The 19146-nt window shown below is 41.3% G+C and overlaps 1 protein-coding gene across 2 annotated transcripts in view; it reads right to left on the bottom strand.

The window, feature by feature from the left end:
- The window catches only part of scml2 (Scm polycomb group protein like 2), a 43059-nt gene extending 25780 nt beyond the window's left edge, over positions 1-17279 (bottom strand). For both annotated transcript variants that reach the window (XM_042080170.1, XM_042080171.1), the window contains exons 1-7: positions 17213-17279; positions 13041-13147; positions 9683-9757; positions 8424-8494; positions 5747-5981; positions 1909-1997; positions 477-720 (exon numbers count right to left, since the gene is read on the bottom strand). In XM_042080170.1, the coding sequence (XP_041936104.1) occupies positions 477-720; positions 1909-1997; positions 5747-5981; positions 8424-8494; positions 9683-9757; positions 13041-13062 (736 nt within the window). In that variant the 5' untranslated portion in view covers positions 13063-13147; positions 17213-17279. The remainder of the gene's footprint in view (positions 1-476; positions 721-1908; positions 1998-5746; positions 5982-8423; positions 8495-9682; positions 9758-13040; positions 13148-17212) is intronic.
- Positions 17280-19146: the final 1867 nt, after the last annotated feature.

Raw genomic sequence — 19146 nt, 5'->3', positions numbered from 1 at the left:
TACAAATGTGTACCGAATGTACCAAATGCATGATGATTTTGTGTACCGTTACATCCCAATGGTACAATATACCGACCAATGATTTCAAAGCATCCGCGTAGCGTTCGAGAAAGATATTACACCAATTCTGCATGGAAATATATTTGTATTAATGTATTTTGGCAAGTTAAACTGCTACAACAAAATTCCCTGATATTCCATGACTTTATAAAAAACAATGTCTGGAATTGACTTTCCAAAATTCCATAATATTGCAGAAATTCCATGACCCATAGGAGCCCTGTCTATAACAGATAATAATATTTAATTGCGATAAGATCTGTTAAATTTAGTTTATAACATTTGAAATGCTCGCTTCACAGCATCATCATGCCACATTCCATACCATGCAGCTGTCTCTATTTTATTATCAAGCATGTTTGTAAAAGAGGATCTTTGGTAAAGTACAGTAAAGTAGTATTTGCACATGAACTTACAGCTGTTGCCAGGAGACTGCAGGCTATGTTTGGTAAGAGAGCACCAGCCCACAGGGAAGATGTCCCTGGAATAGAACTTGCACCAGTAGTCAAAGGCCCCCCTCCAGCCATCGAACATGACAAAGATCTCGTCCCCCTTCACCTCTCCAATGGTGGCGGGGCAGATTAGGTATGGGTTCTTCCTGTCCACGGCCTCCAGTTTCATGCCCGGGCTAAAGTGGTTCTGAGACGGCCTTGGAGGCTCCTGTGTGGAAGTAAAAACCAATCAGTCATTCTCGGACAAAGTAATCCACACTTGAACTACTGCAACTAGATATCACTTTTTTCTGATTCTATTTCATTTTGACTTATGTGTATGTGTGATTAATGTTAATATTATTAATTACTGCTGTCACACCATAATTTCCCTTTAGGAATGAAAAACATAACCTATCCATCTATCTATCTTTCTATTATACAATTACAATTATGTAGCAAATATTACACCCCAACTAGGACACTGACAGCAGCAAAAATCCATGGGCGCCTTTGTATAATGTTGTTCTCATTTTGAAAGGATGAAGCCTAATTTCACCTATAATTGCTTGGTTTTTGTTTTATTGTAGTTACATTTAAACAAGTATCAAATCCTTTGCCAGTGTCTTTAATAATTATAAAGCTTATACTACTAAGAGAACAAAGCCTCCATGTGACCTTGTAAAGTGGGTCAAAGTCATTGAAAGTGGGTCAGTATATAATAAGGATATCAGGGTGACACTTTGACATAGTTTGACAAAGTCTGTCACAGCAACAATAATTAATGAGGGCCCTGAAGCTTTTTCTTTATAAGTTATCTAAATTTATCTCCATCATACTCGTGTACGACACACCTAAGTCTGGAAACTCCCACACTATGATCAGGTAATATCTTCAGACTCATGGACTCTTTGAAGTATTACAGTAGTCCCTGTAGGCTACCTAGCAACGTTTGTCAATGATACAGTATACATGGCATAGAATACATAGATTCTTCAAAAAGTGATGCGTAACGGGTTGAAATTTATAGGATTTATTATTTCCTAGCAAGAATTCAATTCAAACACAGAGACAAAGTACCAAAGTAGTGCTGTTAACCCTAGTATGTGTTACTTTGGGCCTGTTTACATTTGTTTTCAGAATGCTTTTTGGGTGATCCAATCAGTAGTCAGCTGAGACATCACTGTTTATATGTGTATTCAAGGTGTACAAGTTGCTGTTAAGATTAGGCTATTGCTAATGCCACACTCCCTTTGTCTGAGACACATCAGAACACATTAGCGTTTACATTACAAAAGACATGTGGTCAAATGCGTCTCAGAACATCGGCAAGTGGTTTGAGTGATCGGATCACAATATGTCTCTAAAACAGACCTTCTTAAAAGCACTAGCTGGGGCACACGTGTCTAAAACAGACCTTCTTAAAAGCACTAGCTGGGGCCATCTCTGCGCCACTCAAGGTTCTCAGCAGGAACATGGGCCATGAGGAGGCGTTCATCCGAAATCCTGTAGACAACCGTGGAATAGAGAGGAGAAAAACAAAGAGAGAAAGAAATGCAAAAACAAAAGAGTCAACAATAAGAAGAACAACAACAAAACACTCAAAAACCACATTAGGAAATACAGTAGTTGAATTAAAACTTAAATTACTACATGATGCATGTAACTTCTAGTGCATCGTCTAGTTTCAGCAGGTTACAATTAACTTGCCAGACTTGCACAATGTTGTCAAATCTCTGCTGGTGTTTTTACAATGTTGCTTCAATTACATAAAATCATAAATAGCTCAATGTTTGTGTACATCCTCATTACTGGGTTGTACGTAATAGTATTAATAAGTAAGAGAAATTATTTAATTGATCAAAAATGAAAATTAATAGAGGACCCATTCATACTATGGAGCTCAAGATATTTTCCTCAATGTTAAAGCACTATAGAAGATTTGCTAAACAAACTAAATATGCGTCTTTTGCAACAAATTATTAACATAACTCCGATATAAGATAGAGGGAATGCACCGACAGCAGTATGTAGAAAGAGATCTCCGAATTCCCATGCTGCCTTACGTGCGCAATTGTATTCGCGCTGCTAGGCAGCCTGGATTCCATGGACCCCATTTTCACCTCAACAAAGGAACCAATCACAGAAAGGAGGGGGGGACAGCAAGACGATGACGACACATCGAAGCAGGGTGAAATGGTCATATATTGTAGGTTATGATACATATAATATAACATTGTATCAAATAATGCATGCATATATAGTTATACAAAGTTAACATACAGTAATGCATCTTAATAATGGTGCTCACTGCTCACAGTTCTTTAAAGAACGCAGATAAGCAACTGTTTGCATAACGAAAAACATGCAAATTGCTCACAACGCTATGCAAAAACATTACCATGCAACTGTATTGACAACTGTATTTTGGAGGATGATACATTCTTATGACATAGAGGAATGATCACACTATTTGATACACGATACGGTGTATCGGTGACAGCTGTTCAAAGCCCCGTAAGGCTGCCCGTTATGATTGAAGCAGTGGCCAGAGCTGTCGGCATCCAGACTGGGACTATCAAGCATTTGATGGATACCAGGATGGATCTGACGGATGCTAGGTTGGATACTAGGTCGGATAACATCATGGAAAAGCTCACGGCTTTACAAAGGCAATTGGACCAGAATGGACTAAGAGGGTAGTCGTGTAAATTGGAATGCCAAACAGCTAAAATCTTATCTGCTTTTGGCCCCCCTCAACCAGCACGGGCCTCGGCCAAGGCCGCTGCTGGAAAAACAACTCCCCCGGAAGAGCACTGCAGCGAGACGCTCTTGCATCCCTTTCCCCACTTCCTACAGACACCTGCTGATTGTGGACTCTGTCTGGGACATGACCAAGGCTGTCTCCATAGCAACTTGCTGTGTTATCGCTTTGACAATCCTGCGGACTGAGGCACTAAGATTGTGGTACCAGGCGGAGCGACTCACCAGGCCTACACATACATCTAACATATATACAGACATGCAGTCACCCCCCCCACTACCCCCCATCCCACGCCTTCGCCGCTTTGTACCCCCAGTCTGTCAAGCAGGTCTGTGACCAGCGCCGCAAATGGCTGCAGGACCGGATGGCTGCCTGCCTGCACTGGTATCCCTCCACCCCCCCCCACTCCCCCCCCCCCCCCCCCGGTTGCAAGCCGTGTGTCTTTCATGTTGTTGTAAAGCAGGGGTGTCAAACATAAGGCCCGGGGGCCAGATCAGGCCCGCCAGCAGGAAGGGAAAGGAAGGGAAAATTAGAAAAGATATTCAATGTGTTATAAGCAATATCTCTATTGATAAAACCTAGCACTACAAACCACCCTCATGAAGGAAGAAGCTGATAAAAACCAACATGGAAGTAGGACATTTCAAGAGAGAAAGAGCAGTATATGACAGCAGTACATTATTATGACCGCAGCGAAGCGGCAGTTTTCTGTGAATATCTCGAGAACCGTAGGGTTTAGGAGGACCATTTTTTTTTGTATGTTAATCTCAAGGGGCTCAATGTCAACCAATTCCATAACCACTCATTTCATGTATAGCGCCACCTAGTTAAAAACACAAAAAAGTAAAAATGAGGTGTTGTAATCGTAGGTATCTGTGACCTAACATAGTCAAAACTGCACAAAATTGGAAGTGTAGGATCATTATGACACCCTCTGAATGCACGCCAAGTTTCGTGGAATTCCGTTCATGGGGAGCCACATAATAAATTAATTTATGTTACTATACACCAACTGGCCTGTAGGTGGCCGGAGACAGTTTTCTGTGAATATCTCGAGAACCGTAGGGCCTAGGAGGTCCACCTTTTTTTTGTATGTTGGTCTTAAGGGGACATGTCAACCTATCCCATTACCACTTATTTCATGTAAAGCGCCACCTAGTTAAAAATTAAAAAGCAAAAAATTAGGTGTTTTCATCACAATATCTCTGGCTGACATGGTCAAAACTGCACGAAATTGAAAGTGTAGGATCATTATGACACCCTCCGAATGCATGCCAAGTTTCGTGAACTTTCGTTCATGGGGGGCCTTACAATAAAATAATTTATGTGTACATTTAGTGACCGTACACCAACAAGGATTCCCGGGACACTGAAAGACCGGGGTACACGAAACTTGGTGGGCATGTATCCCCACATGGATAGCATGGAACCATCGTTTTTCGTTTTGATCTGTAGCCCCCCCGCTGGACTGGACCCCCCGAAAGGAGGGTAGGGCAGACACAGTTTTCTCTGAATATCTTGAGAACCGTAGGGCCTAGGATGACCAATTTTTTCCGTATGTTTGCCTCCAGGGGTCATCTTAACCCATTCCATGTGCACACATGTGCATAAACAGATACACACACACACACATACATTCACAGTAATCCTACGTATGACACATACTCACACAGTAGACATATGTACGCATGCATGCACATGCACAAACACAGGCACATACGCAGGCACACACACAGGCACGCACACACACACACACACACACACACACACACACACACACACACACACACACACACATAAACATAAACATGTACACGCACACATGCACACAAGAATTTCTCAGAATTATGAACAGGCAAGATGGGGGTGGGGTTGTATAAAATTAATTTTACATGTGAAATCTATGAACTAATCATGTTTTGGTACTTGTTGTCTAGCAGATACCAGTGGGAATTGAGTGTGGATAATGCAATTTAGTGAGACAGTTAGAATCATATAGGCCTTTCAGCGTGATTTATTTTTGTGGAAAAAATGTGCTGGACTGGGCGGCGGTTAGCCTGGCGGGCCATCCTATATCATTGAAATGTATAGTCTGGCATCAAACCACTACCTAATATGAGTTTGACATCCCTGTTGTAAAGTGTATGTGCTAATGTTGCTGAGGTGTTTTTTTCCTGTTCCCACACTGTACTCCCCACAGGAGCATAGTCTGGGGGTTGCTTTTTTTCTCCTCCGCTCTCCTCATGTTATGCTGTATTCTTCCTCAATGCCCTGCCTTCCTGTCCTGTCTACCCCCCTTGTCATATTATATGTATGTTTGTGTAATGTCTGCAAGTGGAGATCTCCAGTACTACACGTGGTGCTCACATAGTAATAAAGCAAGGTTTCGTTCACAGCGCATCTGGTTGTGTACATAAACGCTTGGTCAAAAAAACAGTATATTCCAGGCCTGATGGTGATCCAGCAGCTCCCATGATGCACCTGTGCTCACCTAGCGGCGGCTGCAGCATGTCCCCACTCCTTTCGCACGTGCCAATGGGCTGGATCTCGGACGAGTCCACCAGGCGCCAGAAGTCGTTGGTGTTGTCGCTGCCGTCCAGGCGAAGACGCAGGCGCGTTCCCATCAGCCCCATCACCGTGGCGATGCAAATGGAGGTGGAGTTGCGCGGGTCACAGGCCTCCAACTTCATCCCAACTTTGAAGTCGTTGCTGGGCGGCACTCTGGACTGGAGATACAGGAGGGAGAGGGGTTAGGCACCCTGCACTGGACACAGGGGGGAGAGGGGTTAGGCACCGTGCACTGGGCACAGGGGGGAGAAGGGTTTGTTTCAAAGGGAGACCACGTGAGGATTCTAAATTCTATTCTCGATAACTTGAAAAGTTATAAGAGAGTATCATCTTAGGCTCACCAAGCCTTCAAACTAATCTTCAAAGGTGACCTTCGTGCTAACAGATTATGTAGAGGGCAGATCATGTCAGGTCATGTCAGGCTAGAGCCTTTACTGAAAGATGGGGCGTGTTTCAGAGGGATTCCTCATAAACAGTGATGTTGAGTTTAATTAGTATGCCATGTCTCATGCTGGTGGATGGCAAGATTCTCCCGGAATTATATTACCTTGCCTACTCGCTGATATGTCCATATTTATTTTATGCTGGTCTCTAGACTTTATTCTTGCACTGTTGCACTGTTGGACTTACTCATTTGAAATGCATCTGTAACCAGTTCCATTTATATGTTTTCAATGCCAGCAGCCAGACCAATGGATACCTTGTCTTAGCTGAATTACTGAAGCTAAGCAGGTGTGGGCCTGGTTAGTACTTGGATGGGAGACCTCCTTGGAAAACTAGGTTGCTGCTGGAAGTGGTGTTGGTGCGTGGCCAGTAGGTGGCACTCTTCCCTCTGGCCAAAAAAGATCGATCCCAATGCCCCAGTGCCGTGACGGGGACACTGCACTGTAGGAGATGCTGTCCTTCGGATGAGACGTTAAACCGAGGTCCTGACTCACTGTGGTCATTAAAGATCCCATGGCACTTATCGCAAAGAGTAGGGGGTTCCCCGGTGTCCTGGCTAAATTCCCAATCTGGCCCCCTAATCATCCTCCACTGTAATTGGCTCATTCACTCCCTCACTCTCCACCTCAAGCTGGTGTGTGGTGAGCGTTCTGGCGCATAATGGCTGCCGTGCATCACATTGGTGGTGGTTACTAGTGAGGTCCCCCCATCCATGTGATGCGCTTTGAGTATCGAGAAAAGCGCTATATAAATGTAATGTGTTGTTGTTGTTGTTGTTTTGCAACAGTAAGGTTGCAAAGGTCTTGGGAGAGCTCATAGCTTTTACCCATCATGAAATGTTTCTTGTGTGACACCTTGGTTACGAAAAAAACTTTTTATAGCCCATCAATATGTATTATATTAATATTATTTTTTTATATATGTGTGGATTACCTGAGTTAAAGTTACACTATGCAAGATTTTCAACTTAATATAACCTTTACAAAGCCAATTTGATGGTAAACGAACTTGTAATAGGCGAATCGTTCACATAGCATGTGCTATATGACTACTGAGAAAACCAGCCATGCAACTTCAAGAACGGCGGCCCGAAAAATCTCTATGTTCTATGGAGATTCTTTGCCTGTTGTTAATCCTTCACCTCTACAACAAAAGCATTTCCATTGTGCACAGGGGGGGATAAGTCACAAGAAGTTCGCTATTTACAACAGCAGAGTAAAATATAAATATATTGTGACTCTAGAGGGAGCTCTACAGTCGCCAAAAATACCTAAACCTGTATAGTATACCTTTAATACTAATGTCTTGTGAAAATGTCATGCAAATACAGTGGAAGTATACTTACTGACATTTTTTTGTAACACTTTACTTGACGGGTGAGTTCATAACACATTCATAGCAGCTGTCATAAACTGCACATAAAGCATTCATGACTGTTTCATGAGACATGACTCCACATTCATACCAGACCTTTCATGAATGTGGAAGACAGAATGACGACAACCTGTCAAAATAAAAGTCCAACAATCGCAAAGCAGCATTGCCGTTTTTGATTCAAACCTTTTAACTGATCACGTCACATCTGAGTCAATGGGCTACTCCGGTGCCAAAAAGACAGAACATGGTCAAGCAAATATTTTTTGTTTCATAAAAATCTATTTGCTTTATGATGTAGGCCTATCCTTTGCAGATGATTTCTCATCTTTGGAATGTCCAACCGTTCCAGGTTATATGGAACGGTTGGACATTCATAAATACGGGTCAACTGAATGAAGGCTAGTTTAGCTACCAGAGTTAAACTCAGTGATTACGAATACTTCACAACTTGTATAGTAAAGTGACATTCGATGTAGACTTCATAAGATATTCATGAAATATTTACAAAGGCTGGAGAGAAAAACGGCAATGCTGCTTTACGATTGTTGTCGTCGTTATGTCTTCCACATTCATGAAAGGTTTGGTATGAATGTTGAGTCATGTCTCATGAAACAGTCATGAATGTTTTATGTGCAGTTTATGACAGCTGCTATGAATGTGTTATGAACTCACCCGTCAAGTAAAGTGTTACCATTTTTTTTGACGCGTTCAATACTTATTTCCCCCGTTGTAAGCCCCATAGTTTTGCATATGTTCACCTCACATCCACTGTTACATACCTGTCTGAAGCAGCTTGGAGAGGCAGCCACTGATGAGGTCTCCTTGAGGTAAACCTCCCATGTGAACGGCTCTGAGAAGGAGAGGAGACAAGTTGGAGAGGCTGCTTTCAGTATGGAGAACCACACATGAGAGAGTTGGTCAATTATTTTAAAGCTACTAAATACATTTCTCTTCATTAACATGTAATACTATCCTATTTTTAGATGGGTGAGCTATCAGCCACTTATGTTTCGTAGTTCCTGACCGCCAGAGCAGTCTATTCGTAGTGGATATATATCCCTGTTGCGTCAGCCACAGACCGAAGGTTGCAGGGGATACCTTGGGAGCTTCCGGTAAGGACAGATCTCCTCTCACAACTGGGAGGGCAGATATGGCACCCACGACCGGCGTTCCTCCAGTTATGGTTGTGGCCCCTGGGGCCAACCCACAGTTAATGTCCTGCACACCTGAGGTCAGACTCACAATCCTTAACGCTAGAGCACCGTCAGCTGTGCAATGTACGATGGCGATGGAAAAATCTTTCAGAAATGGTGTAGAGATCATCACAGGGACCCGCTGTCCTGTTCTGTTGAATCAGTGTTTCAATTCTTTCAATCGCTTTTTGAATCTGATATAATCTGATATAATCTCGGTGACGTCACACGCCGTGTCACAGAGTGATGCTTTTGGTATACAACTCTCGGTCTGTGGCTGGCGCAACAGAGATATATCCACTATGAATAGACTGGCGGTCATCCACTATTCACATAACCACAGTTACATTCGTAACTAGCGATTTAAGTATCAGAAATAATGAGAACAGCATGCTGATGAGTACAATAGTGAGTGAGTAGTGATGCATTATAAACACAAACATAAACATAAACAATATGCACAGATCTGACGACAACATGTCTGGACATCCAATTTGGTTGTTTGTCAAGTGTTCTACCCATACCGTTACTGTATGTCTGACAAAAGCAAAACAATCCTTGTTCTGCTTCCTAGCAGTTATGTCTTGCTAGCAATATGTCCATTTTAGCAATGTTTCTTTATTGATTTGTAGCAAGCTACTGGTCAAGGAATTTCTTTTTTTCCCTTAATATTGTCTATGTAATCAACAGAATACGCAAAGTGTCCATAGTTGTCACAGTACCATCAAGCATTTTGTTTCCATTTTACAGTGTTCACGATGATAAATGTCTTGCATCAACTAAACTAAAAACAGAAAGTGTGATGTAGGACATGTTCCAAGCAGATCACAGAAACAGGGCCATACCATCAGGGTTAGTCTGAGAGGAGTCGTAGGTGATGTCACTCTTACCAGTTTTTTCTTTCTTACTGTCTTTTTGGTCTGTAAAACAAAGTACAAACTAAGCTGTCAGCATGTTTTGTATGGGCTTAAATACCAAACTGAAAAACCTAAACTTAAGTTAGCATTATTAGCCTGGCTTTGTTTTTAAATATTTATTACATAACCACAAAATGAGATCACAACCAATCATTTTGAACCCCATATTATGACTATTTCCCATTCTATACTCATACCAGAAATGTGGTGACGAAATGTGTCAACAGTTTCTTTATAATAATTAATTCTGTACACTATCAACTGTCTAAACTGGTTCTGTCTTCTTTTAAAATACAAACATGATGGGTAGGGTTGGGTGTCGTTCAAATGTTATTGATTCCTCACTTCAATAGAAAAATGTAAAACATGTTTTGAAAATATAAAATATATCTTTATTCTTTTATTGTTTTCTAACCCTTAACTGATAATACAAGAGAATATTTATTTACAAGTAAAATATTAAGGCCTCAATTATACATACAGTACCCTCCAGAATTATTGTAACCCCTGGTAAAGTTGCTAAAAACCATGCACCTTCTAAAAAATATCTTTTGGTGATATATTGTAATCTCACAATGAAAACAATGAGGAAAAATCCAAACTTGAAGGGAAAATCTCAAAGAAATATTTTTTTAACAAAAACACGTTGCCCACAATTATTGGCATCCCTGCTTGTAATACTGTTACGAATTGCCTCGCAAAAAAATACCTTCTTAAGCCTGCCTTTGCCAATAAAACAGCTCGTAATATTCTCCTATGACATCCCAAATTGGAGAATATAAAGCAAATTATTTAAAACCATTTGTCTTTACAAAATCTCAACAGATTCTCCGGATTTCTAGTGCACTAGGATTTCTAGTGCACACTAGTGCATTCTCCTCTTTGACTCACCCCACTGTTTTTCAGTGGAAGAAGCTTGATTTTGTGTTCAGTTCACCATTTTTGGACGTTTGTTTTGGTTCATTCACCTGATGAATGTTCCAACCATGACCCACTTTTAGGCCCAAAGTTTGGCGGCGTTGTCTCCATGTCATAAAGGCTTTTCTCCTGCTGAGGCGTATTAAATGTCTCCGCCAATATGGGAAGTTGGGGAAAAGGCGGTACACAGAGCGGTACAAAATATGACCGGCGCCCAGTCCTGCACATTCTCTCCACAAAAATAAATCACACTTGTCAATTTGTCTCCATCTCCTACTCCATCCCCTACTCTTGCAACTTTTGTGCATGTAGATGAGTGTGTGCATGTGTGTGTTTGCTTCTATGTATATGTGTGCTTCTGTGTGTAGTGTCTAAGTGTGTGTGTGTGTGTGTGTGTATGTGGGTGTGTGTGTGTGCGTGTGTGTGTGCGGGAGGGGGGGGGGGGGGTTATGGTGTGTGTGTGTGTGTGTGTGTGTATGTGTGTTTATGTGTGTGTGCATGTGCGTGCGTGTATGTGAGTGTGTGTGTGTGTGTGTGAAATTATTCTTATATTTCGGTTGGGAAGCTATAGAAAAATCTTGGTGTCACCAAGTCTCAAAAAAATCTTCAGAAGTGGAGGGCAAGCCAGGGCAATAGCCTTTCCTGTCATTTAATTACAAATGTAAATTAATTAAGTTGCTGAATACTACAGGGACTTTGTCTGGAATCCTGTTCTATATGTTCTGTTCTAATCGGCCATTATCGGCCTTGATCACTTATATCAGCTATCAGCAAATGTACAGTATATGACATTTACGGATGGCAGCGGCTGATGTTTATCTGTTATGTTGCATCAACTCTACATGAGGTCAGTGTTGTGACAGCCTATAAGACTTGAAAACGGTTTGGTTATTATTTTATGAACATTTTTGTTTCCACTACTAAAGGGTATAGTCAACATCAAAAACAAAGTATAAAATCAAAGAAAACAATATCGGTATTGGCATTAGTTATAGACCAAATTGTTATTTTATACATCGTATCGGCCAAGGTTTTCAATTTCAGAATGCTAAATATGGTGAAGGTGCTGTATTTATTCCAAAGGCCGTGGGAACGTCATTGGCATGGTCATGAACTCTGTTGTATAAAATTATCCTATGGATTGTAGACATCATGATGAGAGAACGAGTTTGAAACTATAAAGCATGTATTCATATAACCTCAATCATAATCAAGTAATACACTGAAGTTATTCCTAACCAACATACTTTTATAACATTTGAAATAACAAGTTTAACTAATACTATTAACATACTGAAGCTATTCTACCAGAATTCCCCTATGTGCGCTCTGTATCCCTATGTCTCTCTTTGTCGCTTTGTGTCTCACTGTGGATGGGTGAAGCCTGTGGATGGGTGAAGCCTGAAAAAAGCATGCTTTGCCTTGCAGCTGCAGAGATAAAGACGTCATTGGAGGCAGGCTCTACTCAAAAGGCTCTACTCAGGCTCTACTCTGCCGGACTTTTGCGCCTTCTTTTTGGGACAGGTTTTTGACTTCAGCACTTATAATGGTGTATTTTTGTTACGTTGTAGGCAAGATGTTTGGACTCTTCCAAACTTCTGGCCCGAGTCTGAATATCTGCCACGACAAAAACAAGAAAAACCTGAACATGGGTCATCCAGCAGGCCATCTCAATCCCCTGATATGATCTCCATAGAAAAACCATGGGGTGAGTCAAAGACAAGAATGCACAAGTGAGGACCTGAACATTTGGAGAGAGTTTGTGAAGATGAATGGTCTCAAAACCCTTGCTTTGTATTGTCCACCTTTACAGGATGTCATAGAAGAAGATTATGAGCTGTTTTATTGGCAAAGGTAGCCTTTACAATGTATTAAATGTAGCACATTTATTTTTACAAATCATTTTTCTCAGAATATATTTGATTCCCTTCAAGTTTGGATTTTTCCTAAGATATATTGGCAAAAGATATTTTTTTTATACCTCTTTACTTAACTTTACCAGAGGGTGCCAAGAAATGTGGCATTTTTGACACACTTTGTCACTAAACATAAATATCTAATGGTACACCTTCAAACATCCAACCCCCTTGCTTGCATACAACTATATACATGTACAGACCATGATAAGAAGATTTTACACCATGATTGCACAGCAATGCACTGATGTGTGAAGAAATGTATGGGATGTCAGCAGAGAAACCTAAGTAGGATTGATTTAACATCCCCAATACAATGCACAAGATAGTTAATCACCAACATTAACAACTGTATTAAGTGCCTACCCCAAGGCTTCAAATCAAATTGTAATCCATGGTTTTGTGTATGAGTTAGATAACGTTTTTAATATAGAAAGTGATTAAGTGGTCACCTCTCTGGGGTGTTCGGCCCATGGTGACCAAAGGTGGGTGGGGAAGGGAGGAGCTAAAATTAACAGCTGACAGCTCAGCGTCCCTCTACAGATCCATTGGCATCCTGCTGCAGGAGGAAAGAAAGACAGAAAGAAGGAAAAAGAGAAAGAAAGAAAGAAAGAATTTTTTTTTTAAAAACAGCGCTCTCGATGTCTAGACCGACTCATAGAAACAACGGCATCTGGAACCACCCCAATAACTCTGTTCATGTACCTCGCCAACAACAGCCTCACCCAGACAGAGATAATGCATACATGAGCTATGGATGTAAAATGGAAGTCCAGCCAGATAGTCTTAATTTCCTTAGGCTGCAGCTTCATTAAAACACTGCAGATTAATTTCCTTCGGGAATGGTACAGAATGGAGCTGCAAGACTGTTATCTCCACTTAAAGTGACTCAATGGTTCAAGGACAAGGGGCGCATAAATCCACACAACCTGTGGATGGAAACTTCCCCCAAATCCCGAGAGAGAAGAAAGAAATGATCTCCTTACATACAATCTATTTTCTGAAAACACCAGTCTGGGATAGACCTGCACTGAGCATTCATCATTGATCTATTTCTAATGTGAGGGCGGGTGGGAGTTAAAATCAAAGCTGCACTCTTTAAAGTGCATTTCTTCAGACCACAACTGCAATAACTTACTCTTCCTTTAGACCATGCAACTGCTGGGGATCAAAGTACCCCCTTCCATCTCCCACCAGTCAACAGACAAACCGCTCACAAAATTGACTACAGCTGACACAGGCAGGCCACAAGAGCCTGGAAAGTTTCTTTTGTTATCCATCAAGATGTTCTTTTAGAACGTGGAATTAAGGATTGTTACTGATGGTACTGATGGTCTGGGTTATCCAGAGTTTTGGCCCGATTCCCACAAGCTACAGAGGGAACATAAAAGGCCTCTCCATTTCTCCACAAGACTTATGGACCACAATTGAGATACTATGGCTCCCTGAACTGGTCATGCTATATAACATGAAGATGATGCAAAAACACCATAAGAATGTTGAAACTGTTTGTCTGTCTGGTGCATATGAGATCTGTTGAAGTAATAACCATTTCCACACAGTTAAAAACTAGTCTCCTTCCCTGTTACTGAATCAAGGGTCTTATGGGGTTCAACAGCAATGGGTTGTAAATCAAGAGAACAGATTAAACTCCACTCAGGACCAGTCCAGAGACCACCACCTTGTTTTCAGACCCTTTAGTGTAACTCAAAACCCAACAAATACAAATAATCGTTTACTATAGTTTGATACGTGGTGAAATGCATCACACTCAACAGTGTGATAGGTGCCTGTATAACAATAAAGGATCAATGACCCTGCACTTTACAAAGTTGAAATAACCAATACAACTCTACATTATAACCAATAATGTTATAATAATGTTATGATAATAATAATAATGCAATACAACTCTCACAATAAATATAAAATCAGTGAGTTTAATGCAGGTTTTACCTGACTTATTCACCATATATGCTTGATACAGTTAATTACAAAATGTCAAGATAGTTAATGAAAAAAGGCCAAGCCATTCACAACTATACCTTTCAAGACAAACACAAGTCTTACATTCCAGAGGAAAACTGTTTCACTCTAGATAGAGGATCCCACTGGAAAAGCTTCCAGATAATCACACACTCCTTGGTTAAGGGAAGATCAGTCTCACTCCAGTTAACCAGCGTCTGTGGTCCTCACTCCAGTTAACCAGTGTCTGTGGTCCTCACTCCAGTTAACCAGCATCTGTGGTCCTCATTCCAGTTAGCCAGCAACTGTGGTCCTCATTCCAGTTAGCTAGCGTATGTGGTCCTCACTCCAGTTAGTCAGTGTCTGGGGTCCTGAAGGTTTCAGGTTGTGCACTTTGCTGACTTTGGAGAGCAACCCCCAACCCCCACACCCAGCCCCCTGCTGCCCACTCCATCTCCCCTCCCACCCTTCTGTCTTTGGCTGTGAATCCCATTGAGCGGCCAGCCATAAAGATTCCGGGCCACCGTAAAAAGGCCATTAAGTGGCGTGCATCTGAGGCAGTCTGGCAGAGCACATGAAAAGGATTCCACCGCTGCTCATTAACAGACGATGTGTACATTTTGGAGAAGTGCTGCGTCCACCACCCCCACCAATGTCAGAAAGTCTCCCCCACCCCCGTCAGACAGGAAGCACTTAGGGATCATACTTTACGACTTCTGAGGAAGTGGCAACCATATTAGAGGATCAAATGCTGAGATCTGTCTAAGCCACCAGGGGCGATGAATCGAGATAGAGATCAACAGAGCATCTCATTTAATTGAACTGCTTTTTGTTAACACGTGTACGCAGCATGCCCCACAGTCATCAATCTGTGTGTGTGTGTGTATGTGTGTGTGTGTGAGTGTGTGTGTGTGTGTGTGTGTGTGTGCATGTGTGTGTGTGTGCATGTAGTGAACTTCTTTTTAAACGGAACCGCGTGTTTCCTTTGCTTTACAGTGGCAACCGGGTGATATTAATAGTTCAAAATCATGCTCTAGAATAAGTGTCTGACCACAGTCTCAAATGAGTGAATTCAAATGAGAATTCAAAGCTGTCAGGGCTGGGTTTGTGAAGCTCGGATTCTTTACTACTGAGTGGAAATGTTAAAAGTGCTGAAGGGATGTATGCCCTCCTTGGTCAGTATAGGCGCAGTTTTCACTGCCTTAAGTTAAATTCCATTATTTGTTGTTTTTAGTTGACAATACAGTCTTATCCAGGACGACGTTTACAGTGAACTTACCAAAAGGACAGTCTCCCTGGAGTAACTCAGCCGGGATTAAGTGCTTTGCTCGGGGGCTGCTGGGATGGAACTCACAACCCTTCAGTATTCCACAATCTTCTAGAGTTCCATTTGAAAGCTCAGATCTCAAACCAGTAGCTTAGACCACCATCAACACTGAAGTGGGCAAAACAAGACATGGACAACTGCGCTCCATCCATAGGATTCAGTGTCCACATCTGATTGCATAAATTCATGTGCATCACTGATCCTTTTGAATCATCAGTGCCGTTTTACTCACAGTCACTTATAACATCGGTTAGACCTTTGTTGGGAATGAGAACTGAGTCTGACAACACGTTTGAAATGTAGACACCAGAAAAACACAAATGTTAAGTGCTGGAGAGAAACTGAGGGGTGTGTCAGTGCTGCTGCAAACAAAACTATGAGTGACCAGCCCACACATTTTGACACATCCCCGAACCAGTTTATGGCGAATGACAGCTGTGCGAAGACAAAGGATTTCCCCACTTAAAATAGCTTTTCACAATGCAACGCAGCTGTAAAGATTATCTAAGAATTCGCTTTAGAATTCACTCTTCAATAGACTACTTTACTGCTGATATGCAGCATTATGCTACTTTGTATTACGTAATGCACACTTGTACCATGTTATCCATTGAGCTGCAGTACCGGAGGAGGCGTGTTCGTGAGCGAGCGTTTCACCCACATCTGTAACCAATGTATGTTACTATTATCATACTGCAATGTGACATTTCACAAAATTTTACCCAGATCATCCACTGCACATTAGGCTATTCGAGGTTCCTTGGAGTTGCAAGAGGTCAGGGCCGTGTGCAAAATAAAGGTCTGACTGGGTCTTATGGGATGAGATGCTCTAGATGTTTTAGTTTATCCATTCAGGACATTCGATGCGATGACTTCTAAAATTCAACACATAATAACGCGCAATTTCGCAGTAGAGGGAGATAGCTAACCAATATCTGGGAAATGTAACGAGTATGTTAACATTGGAGACATTATTGGTTTATTATAGACTATAAGGTTACTGAAAAACATAACTGACCCATTCTCTGACTTTGTCAGCCCGTTGGTTCGTCGGCGGCTTTACTGTTGCCAATATCATACATTTTGGCGCAAGAATACAAGCGACATTTTCGAAACAGTTTACCCAAAATAAAATTACATTTGAGGAGACTCCAGGTTAGTGTTGCACTTCTTGGGAAATACCTTACGAAAACACCGATTATTAGGCGAGTCCAAGTGAGATGAATAAGTGGCTATTGTTTAAAGCAAAACGTCTTTATGTAAAAGTGTTATACAGCATATAAGTTTTAATTGCATACAAAAGACTCAAACAACTAAATCATGATTCCTTACCGTTTCTACATGGAAATTGACGAGGGTCAGTAGGCTACTTTCCTTCAGAACTGAGCCGCCATTTTTGGGCACAACCGCGCATGTCAAACAGCAGCTAACTTGGCATCTGTATCTCTGGACTCAAGATGAATATATTCAACAGTGGTTGACAAGTGGACTGTCATGCCTGCCAGTGACAGTTCTGGGTTAGGCTATAGCACTATAAATCAAATCATCGACAGAATTTAAAAGATAGCTTAGCCCATCAAGAAAAAACATGGGACATCAAAGTAAAGTTACAGCCTACAGCAGTTGTGATACTCAGAAAACGGACTGTGTAAAGATAGATAGATAGATAGATAGATACTTTATTGATTCCCAAGGGGAAATTCAAGGTCTCAGTAGCCTACAGACATCACACTTACAGATCAACCAAACAAGCCAAAACTGAGACGTAAAACATAATAAAACAGTAAGATGACAATAGCCTAGTCTTGACAACAATGTAGTTGCAGGGGGACAAAGGTGCTTGAAGGCTTGCGAGTGATGGATGAATTATTAGATTTGTTTAGATATTCCATACCTCATTTCAGCAAGCACGCAGCCCTAAAACAGCGTAAACCAGTGCAAGTTGGGAGGTACTTAGCAGTAATCAATACTAAAGAAATACAACCAATAGTGTAAACCTCTTTACTAAATTATTTAAAAATTGTAAATCACAAGAATATACTCAAAAACCACAATAACCACCATGAACAATGTATAGCCTGCTGTAGGTGGCAGCATACTATTGGTGACAGATAGCAATGGGAATACTATTCCTCGGCCTGTGGCATCATGTGTATTATTATTTTTAATCCACGCAAACTTGGAATAGCAAGTTAGCACACATACCTTCACTGTTATGGTAAAAGACCAAAGCAACATTATTTTTTTTTTCTTCATATTTTCATTTTACCCTAATAGTTCTCTTCAAAGGTAGGCCTATTTATATCTTCAGAATGTAGGCCTACATTGAAGATGTTGGCCATAGAAAGTATTACATAATGTTGCTATTAGAATTACATTCTACTGATACATTTTTAATAATAACCTCGTTTTGTGATACTTGTGCTCTATTGATTTTTCTAGGGTACAGCATCTGCATTTTATTATTGTTCATGTATGGACTGGTGCGTAAAGTATTTGTACATGACCAACATAACGAAGGTCGTTGACACTAGATGGAGAATTGATACCTTGTGCGGTTTAATAGTCTGCGAAGCCCAGCCTCTTTGGACCACTTTTGGGAAGGCTCTAACATGATTGGCTAAAAGCGACAAGGATGTGCGGGCTTTGGATTCCATTTTATTTTCATTGGTCAACTGTACATCAGTCTAAAAGGTGCAGGATGTTGCCAATACTAGTGGTAGGTTGTCAATGGAGGCAAGTGGTACATATCTCTGTTGCTTAATGGTCAGCACTGCAGGTGAAATGAAAACATCGTCACGGAGTGATGCAAGTGGCTCTAAAGTGTCCATTTCAAGACCTGAGGCCGAGTGAGTAAATCGTCAACTTCAATTAATAGCTCTGAAATAGCGTCGTGCCGACTGTTATATAGTGTTCCATATATTTCTCGTGAGCATGGATCCTTTGCGGTCAGCCTTGCAAATCTGCTATACAGAATTACCTTAGCCATTGAATTCACTTTGCATGCGGCGATCATAATCACAAAATTCATCCAGAATTCTTGGACGCTTTGATGTGTTGTATGCCATTTTTACTTCATGACATATTAATCTAATAATCTAACGAATTCAGCAGCCCTGCACTGAACGTGGTGAGTGTGGGTGAGGATCAACACTGCCTTCATAATGCTGTGATGCTTTTAGAGCCGTTCCTATGCAGAAAACTGCCACATATTCAGGTCATTATCCCACAGAAACCCTTTTTCGTGACAATTGGTAATATTTCTA

This window comes from Alosa sapidissima, chromosome 23, assembly GCF_018492685.1.
Source record: "Alosa sapidissima isolate fAloSap1 chromosome 23, fAloSap1.pri, whole genome shotgun sequence".
Taxonomy (NCBI): Eukaryota; Metazoa; Chordata; class Actinopteri; order Clupeiformes; family Clupeidae; genus Alosa; species Alosa sapidissima.
Note: the sequence above shows the minus strand (reverse complement) of the source record. Positions and strands in the feature narration are given on the sequence as shown.